Here is a 9,948-nt window from a genome sequence, read left to right as displayed (position 1 = left end):
GATAGGTAGTGTTACCGCAATCATTGAAGAGGCGGTGAAGTGATTACTTTAATTTAATAAAATGAACCAGTGCATTACCTGCACTGGGTCATCGAGAGGCGCTGCTCCACTAAGTTTTTGCAGAATGTTTTTTCCACAAGCTTATCTTACTAAGGCCAGACAGAGGAGCCAATCCCAACAAAGGCATACTTGGTAACTTAAAATAAAGGCTTCAATTTACGAGAGCTTTCGTTTTTGTGGTTACAAGTTGTTTATTCAAAACAAAAACAAATGTCGAGGCACGACACAGTAAATCACGCTGTTCTCCAGGAGAGAAACAAACTTGGCACTGCTGTATGCACTGTTGATACTCATCGAGTCATAGTCACATAACTAGGACCGAGAGAAGGAGCAATAGTCACATAATCACAAGACGACGAAGGCTAAGGAAATGTAAGCAGAGGAGAGAATCAACCTCCCCCCGAGTATTGGTTTTGGTTCTTGGCTCGTCGACACAAACATAAATCATTCCATCGTTGACGACAAATCCATCTCTCTCGCAGAGGCTCTGCTCTTTCGGAAATAACTGGTGCCCATTTTCGGACACTTGGCTCGAGGATTTCTTGGTAGGAAACTCGACCAAAGAAAAGGCACCAGTACGAAGCGAAGGGGAAGAGGCTTCCCTGTAGTAACTCGGGGACAAAAGTTAAGCCAACACGAGCAGAAAATCAAGGCACCGGGAGCTCAATCTACAGTCGACGACATGTTTAAAATGCAGAGCAAGCTACTCCCACAAAGCTACCACTCTTTTAACTTTGAAGGAGCGAACGCTTGAAAGTGAGGCGAGTCCCTCTTCGCCTCCTCTCTTGCGATCGCTCTTCTAAAATGGAAAGTAGACTGTTTTGCGGGAAACGCTTGTCTTGAATTTCTTAATCTGTTAGCGATTATAGACCGCCGTAGCTCAGTACAGCCTACATAATCTAGCCTCGTTGCTCAAAGGGATGTTTGAGCTAGCTTGTGCCACGCCCACGCAGTTTCATACCAAAAAACTCTCAACCCGGGAATCCGGAAAAGAAGACGATTGGAGATCATGCCCGGGGTCACTCACTCACTCAATAAGGCTACAGTGGTGTAATTGGCTTTCTTTCATGCTTCTACGGGTCGTAGACAGCATTCTTTATTGTGTCCAAAGTACGAAAAGAGATCGGTAAAAATTCACACCACAGTAACTGAAAACATACACAAAACAAGGTATGATCTTGAAGGAATAATAAGCAGGTGGTAATGCTGGACGGACTCCGTTTGCGCGAATTAATACCTCCGTTTGTGGAAGCCATGTTTATACCTTAATTGATACACAGGCAACTATTTCTTTTGGGAAGAGAAATACAGACGACCTAATTAGTTCGAATTTACCGAAGTAAAGCCCTGGCAGTTTATTGTATCTATTTCTAGAAATTACACCTTGGTTTGACGGTTCAAACCCGCGCACAGTCAACTTGCGCTGAGCTCACTAAGATACCCGTGTTTGCACTCGTTTATTTTAGTTGGTGTAAAAGATGGTTCGAGTTTTGAGTAAAAATGATATTTAAATAGAGTAAAACATACAAATAAAACGCGCATCGAACCAGCGACACGATGGGTGGAAATTGTAAAATACACAGACACACACGCACACACAAACATAGCGAGTACAACCGCTGAATATTCGAGCTTTTTTGTGACACATGGAAAGACAAGATGCGATTTTAAAGTCGACTGCGACTTGTATTTTCTGTTAAAATCTGTAATAAGGATTGTCACAAAATTGTTTTACGATTGTTTTAATGATCAGTTGTATAACAGAAGGGTGAGGTAACAAGCAGTGAAAGTATTGCTTCGACGTTACCTAAAATACTATTAACAATTGCTTTGTGTCTTCAGCGTTTAAAACCCTTTGCAAAAACAGGTTTCCCAGTAGTAGAATTCTCTTCTAAAACTGACGCACCAGTGACTTGGACTACTCTTAGAACACTGCCGCACGAGCAGTAAGCCCATGTGATTTCAGCTGCATTCTTCTTCGACATGCGGTATGTTTCAGCACTTGGAAGGCATTCTTCAGACGAAATTTGCCACGGGCTGGCTCATGTGTAATTTTCTGAAAAGTGCTCCACGCTCTACGCCGTCAGGCTAGCGCGTTATTCGCCTTTACACCTGACCACAAGTGTTTCTATCATACATACAAGCATACATGCCTACCTATAAACTGTGTATGCATCGGCGTACATAGTTTACACCAAATGTACGCGCATATTATCACTGACGCGTACATTGGACTAAATCCGCCAGCTCTGTAACCTTGTGGCCACAAACACACGCAGGGAACTTACCCTACTAAGCTTAATTTCGTTTGGTACTTTCTAGAGCCGTGATATCACATAGCAGTTTTGGCTCAATGGGGGTCGCAGCAGTTTGCCTTAGGATCAGGACAAAAATAGAAAGGGGGGTGGGGGAGGGGGGAGCGTCTTAATGGGAGCTGGTAAAAGCGTTGCGTAATCGGTGGTACCCGGCGTTTATTTTGCGTCTCCCTTAGCTCCGCGAATAACGTTTATGGAAACAACGTTAAAGGAAATCTGTTCATTCCGGTTTCATCTGCATTAACGAGCCTATTGTCGGATAAAGAAAAATAAATACAATGGAACCTGCGCTGCGTTCATTAAAGCGCTATCGAAATACGCTTGCACGAAAATCAAAGCGTTCGCGCCCGTGAATCTCATGGCGCTAAACGTATCTATAGGGCTAGAGTTGATTCATAAATTTACCGACTTAAACGTCTGGCTTACTTAACTAAACTAATGTAAACTAGACTAGTATGTGGCAAACACATCTGTGTTCGGTTCTGGAATGGCAACAAGAATGCCACGCGATTGGCAAAGCTGGTTAACTGATTTCGCTACTCCAAAAAATAAAAATAAAAAATCTAATCTCGGGAAGCCTTCGAAAAGGTGCTGAATTGGAAATATTAATAATTAAAAAAAATCTCTAGAACAACGTCTCAAATTCTCAGATGATGAGACGTTATTGTTTAAGGCGGCATTGAGTGATACAAGCATCTCCATACGACTTCCGTCTAATAACATGCGCAGTGAGTCGGCGGACAGTACCCCCTGGTGCAATTTTCCCAGCACCACTTGTCCATTCCTGGAAGCCGCCTCCAGGTCCCCACGCTCTTACAGCCTCCTACAGTCTTGGTAACGGGGGGCTTCGTGGCCGGCGGCACCTTTGGGACCTTCTTGGTCGTCTTGAACGAAACCACGGTGGTCGGTTTGAAGCGGTAGGTAACGCGGCCTTTGGGCGTGTACCTCCTGGGCATCATCGTACGTGGAGGCAGCGTGAAGGCCGGACCGTAGGCAGGAACCTTGCCACCAGAGCCCGGAGCATACGATGGAATCTTCCCACCAAAGCCGGGGCCCACTGGTCGGACTGGCTTGAAGACGCCCGGGTAGCCACGAGTAGGGTTGTCTTCGTGGTCGTAACCCTCGGTCGTAGCACCCGGATGACGATGACCATGTCCTCCTTCAACCTCCCGGTCGTCAGGATGGCTTCCTCCGGGGTGACTGTTGGGGTGACCACCTCTGAATGGTGGACTAGGGGCGGGATGTCGACTTTCGACCTCGTGGTGCGGTCTTGGCGTGGTTCTGGGGCTCGTGAACCTCGGAGCTGACGTGTAGTGTCTTCGGGGGGCAGTGGCGTACGTGGTCTTCCACCAGGGAACGTTGGTGGCTGTTCGACGTGTCGTCTGGGATGGGCTTTGACTAGGTGGGACATCATCGTCGTCATCGCTGGAGTAAAACACGGGTTCGTCCGATATGGAGATGTCGGCGCAGCCACGGAAGGTCTCCTGTGGACCGCAGCCGACCTTGCTTGATCCGTTTTCGCAGCGTCCCCAGTTGTTCCCTGGAGCGAATGAAACTTGTTTGTTAGCATAGCGCTTTGCATTGAATGTCCAAGTCGCACAGCTCTTTAATAAATCAGGATTCTTTGCAATATTTTCGTTGTAATGAAAATTAAGAAAAGCCAATTTTTAGAACTAACTTTTTAATATTACTATTTACTGTTTATTTTTAATACATATTCGAGTTTTGCTCGAAATATAAAGCTTTTGGAAATATAGTCAATTCTCCCTGAAACCGTTTCTATTGCGTGAATTTGTTTTCTCCACAAAGCGATGTTATATGTTGAGGAGCTAGCTTATTTTAAAGTTTTTAACAGAGCAGCCATGAAATGTCGACAGCTAATATATTAGTTTAATTCTCGCGTACTGTGCAATCCTTATCAAGAAGACTGAAATATCAGCCTTACACAGGCGCACGGAATTTGCCCCTCCATTTTTTCCCCACCTAGATTCCTCTAGCAGTGCTGTATTACGAAGTCACTAGCACTTCCCGTTTTCCATCATTTGAACCACTTTAAAGACGGACACATCTTGGTATCTTTTTAGACATGTTCGAACAGGAAACAAAATTTAATATCCCTTAGTCATTTATTCATGATAGTCAGCAAACAGCGAGGTCTTTCATCGCACATCGCTTAGTATGAATGATGTGTTATTCGAAACATGATAGATGTTTTGCCAAATTACCCCAAAACACAGGAAAATTATGGTAACGTGGATACGCCCACTGCACACACTTAAATGTATTATGTTCTGGAGGCGAACATACGTGGAAAGGTGCCTGGTTTAGATTTGATTTCTTTAGGTTACTGGCAGCAGACACCACTGCCCGAATGGAACTACACACGCGGCAGTTCCTTGGCGCTTGGATAGCTTAAAGAGATGTTTATTCACACATCCTTCTCATTTTTGGAAAGACGCTCATTTTCCGGGGACACTTGCGAAGTGGATAAGTATTGTGTTCTGATCTTCAAATATATTCGGGTTACTGTTTTCAACTAAAACAATGCTACTAAAAGGATCACGCTCAGGGAACTTGTAAGCGCAAACACAGAGGGCACGGAGGAGGGTACAGGAACGAATGTTTGTTGGTGTCCATTCTTCTTTCCGTCTTTGTCCGCACTTATGTCCGAGTTCCACTGGAGTGACAAACAAAAGTAACCGACACTGACAAGCCTCGAGCACTTGTAGCATGCACGCGTATGTAACTCTGGCAGGCTTACAATCTCTCGAGCTTACTTCACGAGCATCGATAGGCTGCAAGCCTGCAAAAGGTGCTTTCGCGTTCATGATTCATGTGCTTAAGGCTTGTCGGTGTCGGTTGTTTCTGATTGTCGCTCATGTGGGACACGGACGTTAACTAGACCAACATTTCTTGTTAAAGGATTTTTACCCGCGGTGTAACTCCATTGAAAGACGCACTGGCTGCACGTCATGTCCTTTGGCAATTGAAGGCTGATGTTGAAGTTCATGGCCCTGCCGTTGTCGACCATGAAGCGGGTAGAGCCCGTGGAATCGTCGGCTATTTTGAGCGGGTGCTTGGCCATGCACTCGTCCGTTGCGGCGACTCTGGAATCGTTGACTGGGCAAAGCCGGAATTCGAAGTATCCCCGGTGGTTGGCTGTCAGCTGGACCATCGCGTTCATCACCTGTGAAGAATTAGTTGAACAGGTACGTTTAGCTTGAAGGCCAAATGATCTCTCGGCGTCCAAACGAAAATTTAGGTTTTTTTTTTATTGCAACGTTCTCGGTTTATTTTAATTCTAAGCATTGTATACTTCTCCCTCCCCTTCTTTACATTTATCTCCTATAATCAGTGACTTGAGGTACGGGAACTACAGCTTGAATAAATACGGCATCTCCTGAACTGAATTAAGGCGCAGTTCAGAACAACATGACGTCATGGTGAGGGCTCTATGGGGAAAATAGATCACCTAAATTGGTCGTTGGGGAAATATTTAGTTTGGTGGAGTGTTTTGTAGCTGCACTCAGTCGAACCCGTTTCATGTTGAGATTGAAGTTCTGAACCTCTGACCATTATCTCAAGCCCTAAAAAAGGTCATTTTTGCCCAGTAATGTTGGAGCAGAAACGTAAAGTTTGGGGTGCCATCGCCCTCCGGCCATTTCAGACATGTATAAAAAAACACTTCAAAAGACAGGTTTTTCCGACCAGATATATACATATTTTTTTGCGTAAAGTGGGGGGTCTCGGACGTTTTACATACTCTTCAGATGTGTTTTTGTACTACGACTTTAGTTTTAACCTTGGTTGTCCTAGCCGATAGTTTCAGGAAAATAATGCAGGGTCTCCGGGAAACAGCGAACATCAAGAACAAATTAAGGTCGCATTGTTGCTCAAAAGTATATGATACATAAAACATTGAGTCGCGGTAGACAAGCTTCGGAATTTGCTCGACTGCGCATTTCACATCGCCATTTTTGCCTATAGTCTGTTGCAGGATAAGAAAAGCAGGGCAAGACCCTCCCCAGAGCTCTCTGCGCGCCATGATTGGTGATTTCCTCTTCTCCACTCGCCTCTTCTCCAGTGTCGCTCCGCTGAAGTGGAAAGGGTGAAGGGCTTTAGGGAGGAGCTTGTCCTGCTTTTCCTAACGTGCAACATACTAGAGTGTGCGTATGTTTTGCGTATCTGCAAAAAAAAAAAAAATAATGCATGGAAAGTATGATGCTGGAGCGCCTCTCCGACTGGTGAGTTGAACGCGTCCTAAAATGTGGTAGCTAGATTTCCGCTTATGACGTCATAGAATCGTGCTGTTGCCGCAGGTCGCAATCCTGGCGGTGTCACAACAGCGATGGTGGAAGTGGCAGACGTCTGTTCAGCTGTAAGTGGTTCTCCATCTTGACAGTTCACGGAAGCTTCAGCAGCCAGGAGTTGTGACTCCGCAACAGCGACACTCGAAATCGCTCGTATTAATTTTGCTGGTACGTCTAGCAGAAACCGAAAAAATCGCGACATCCGACCGCGTGACGTACCGGCTTCTGTGACGTCATTTATTGCCACTTCGAAACTACTTTTAGATCTGGTTAAAAGGCGCACAAAACACGAGGACGAGGTAAAGAACAAACAGGACGGACAGGAGCGCTTTTTTGTCATGTTTGTTTTCTACTTTGTGTTCGTGTTTTGTGCACTTTTTAAGAAGATTGAATACTTATCAACTGGATGGATATATGGACGGAATAGGTACTAATGACTGTGCTTTTTATAACGGGCGGTAGCTTGCGCCACCCAGCATAAAAAAAGTATCATTTTTCTCCTCGCCCTACCCCAGTGATTAAACTTTGACACGTTTTATGCATGGGCAGGATAGGGCGCTAAACACACCAGTCGATCGCGCATTCCAGGCACCTTAATGGCGAGTGTACGTACCTGTCCTCGCTTGTAGCGTCGAACAATGATGCCCTTGGCGTACTTGCCACCGGCCTCGTTGTCGCGAGGGTTCGGCTGACTCCAGGGATCGCCACAAACACCGCACTTGCCACTGTTACGTTGCCACTGAACCTGCGACGAGAGTGCGGACAAGGTCAGATGGGCCGCCATCTTGCCAGTCCCCATGGCCAGCAGCGATTCCAGTAAAAATTCGTACCACAATGTTTCTAATGTTTCTTAGTCCCGCATGTGCACCATAGCGTTAAAGCCATGTATTAATTATTCGTGAAATAAAGTCGCGTGAATGCAATCTTCAAACTGCGTCGAAATGAGCGTTTGTACACTATACAGAAAATGTTTCCTTGTGTTTCACTTCCGCACCTGAGTTTTGTCTTGTAAGGTACTTGGGTACAAGTAACCGGGTTGTAAAGTAACCTGGGTATATGTGCTTTTTCAGCACCCGAGGTACAAACATAAACAAATTTTATTTCATGGAACGGTAAATCTGAGGTATACTTCCTAGTAACTTCTGAGATGGTTTCCAGGTACTTCTCTAAAATCCCCGCGATAAGAAAAACGACTTGTGCATGCATTACGGTGCTCAAATGAAACCACAACAAAGAACTGCAGTGAAAACTTTGTCGAAATACAAAACAAACAGAAAACGTTAAATCCTACGCAAGGTGCACATATACATATAAATTGTCAATGGTGTTACGTATCTGGGTCTAAATGTGATTCTGTTGAACATCTTGGGATCAGGTGAACGAGCCCAGCAGAGACATATCAGTGACGCTAGAAGTGCCCCGCGATACATGAGAACAATTTAGAAGACAAAGCTAAAACATGCAATGTTTTAGGGCAAATTAGTGTTGAGTACGGTTATTATATGCCCCAAATGGGTAAATAAAGGAAGGTGAAAGTCGCAACGTCGACCGCACAATTAGGGTATGTTTATTTGGTATATATGCCGAAAAAATTGTGGAGAGAAAAAGCACCTTTGTCTGTATCCAGCCAGATTTCGGTAAAGTATCTAAATTTGTGCCGTTGGCACATCGGAGAACAAATAGTACAACTGCATATGAGGTAGTACGTCTCTCGAGTAACTCTTCTCCCAATTAGAAGTACATACATTAAAGTATACAAATTTCATAGTTTCACGAATGGCTACGGAGAGGATACCTCATATATATTTTCAGCGTACTAGTGGTATATTAAACGTATATTTTATTATGTACACCTTAGGTTCCAAGCCTGCGTCCTCGCGCGTATCACACCGCTAAAACACAAAGTGCGCTAAAACTATATGGAACACAGCTGTACATTTTAGGCCAAAATCTAGTACCTCTCTTTCTCTCTTAATATTACAGTTAAATATAATTTAAGTGTACTTCTTCCTTTTCTAAGAAAAAAAACACGAAATGTGTCTAATTTTGGGTGTATTGCTTTCTACCAGGGAATACACGCTGAAGTTCGGCGAGAGTCACCGCAATACGGTACGCGCGTCCGCCTCGGCGTCACCGCGTGCGGGCGTCGCGCCTCGTTGTGAGACGCTGCAAGCCGCGCTGGCGGCGACGCAGACACAAGCGACGCGGCGGGGAGTCACTGGCAAGGTGTTGACGGCTGAAAAGGAGCCCCTGTTGTCCCGCCTCCGGCGCGTGCTTCCTATCTTGGACAAGTTTCAGCGTCTCTGCGCTATAGAGCCTCCGATCATCATCATCAGCTTCAGCGTCTCGTGCACTTCGATGTCGCGAGCTCAGCCAGAGCAATGCCAAAGGCATGGAACGCCTGCCGGAGACCGGCGTTCGGAGGACACGCCGTTGTCGCTCTGTAGGGGACTATGGCAATGACGTTTAGGGGGAGGGAAAAACACGAGCCTCGGGTTCGACACACCGGTGTCACGTATCCGTTGAGCATATACTGCGAGAGTATATATCAAGAAAGAACAGGTCAGGGCCTTACCGCGTAGCCGCCGCAGAAGAGCTCGTTGTCGTTGTAGTTCTTCTGCGTCCTGAACCCCATCCTCCACATGGACGACCGGGACGGCGGTTCCATGAGCCTGCCGTGGCCCTGGCAGGGCTGGCAGCACCAGGCTAGCGCCAGCGCCGCCGCCACCGCGAGGGGTCCCCACGACCGGCACGGACCTCGAGTCATCATCTGGAACCGCAAAAGCACAAAAGTAAGGCAAGTCGCCACGCACCTTTAAAGAAGCAACTCGCTTAAGATATATTTTTGAGTTGCCATACAGTAAGTCGAAGAAATATATTGTCGGAATTAGTAATTCAGATGGATGGAAGTAGTTAAAAGCACTTCAGAAAGATAAAGGCGATGCGACATAGATCCGCAACCGAAAGTTGATTGAACACTGCCCCAGAAATAAAGGTCAATTTGGCGTCACAAGGCGATGCAGTTGTGTCGTTTCTTAGGTTAGTTGAGAGAAGGCGCACTGTAAGAAAACGAATTTAAATTGGAATAATATGTGCAGGAAAACAACGCGAGGAAATCTGATTCCCTCTATAGCAGGATTGCAGTATCTGAGGAAGCATAGGAACGACTGACGCCACAAAGATGTTTAGCACACGACCTAGCTCTATCCATTCTACCTCACAGTTCTAGAAAGATACAATAATGCAGCATGGTCCCGGAAACG

At 45.6% G+C, this 9,948-nt stretch overlaps 1 protein-coding gene across 2 annotated transcripts in view; it reads right to left on the bottom strand.

Annotated features, from left to right (window-relative positions):
• Window positions 1-231: 231 nt before the first annotated feature.
• Window positions 232-9,948, bottom strand: part of LOC8043230 — a 237,567-nt gene continuing 227,850 nt past the window's right edge. For both annotated transcript variants that reach the window (XM_042287381.1, XM_029969130.4), the window contains exons 2-5: window positions 9,261-9,455; window positions 7,299-7,430; window positions 5,307-5,562; window positions 232-3,915 (exon numbers count right to left, since the gene is read on the bottom strand). In XM_042287381.1, coding sequence (XP_042143315.1) covers window positions 3,089-3,915; window positions 5,307-5,562; window positions 7,299-7,430; window positions 9,261-9,455 — 1,410 coding nt within the window. In that variant the 3' untranslated portion in view covers window positions 232-3,088. The remainder of the gene's footprint in view (window positions 3,916-5,306; window positions 5,563-7,298; window positions 7,431-9,260; window positions 9,456-9,948) is intronic.

This window comes from Ixodes scapularis, unplaced genomic scaffold (assembly GCF_016920785.2).
Source record: "Ixodes scapularis isolate PalLabHiFi unplaced genomic scaffold, ASM1692078v2 PGA_scaffold10__122_contigs__length_95168666, whole genome shotgun sequence".
In the NCBI taxonomy this organism is placed as follows: Eukaryota; Metazoa; Arthropoda; class Arachnida; order Ixodida; family Ixodidae; genus Ixodes; species Ixodes scapularis.
This window is presented reverse-complemented; position numbering and strand designations above follow the sequence as displayed.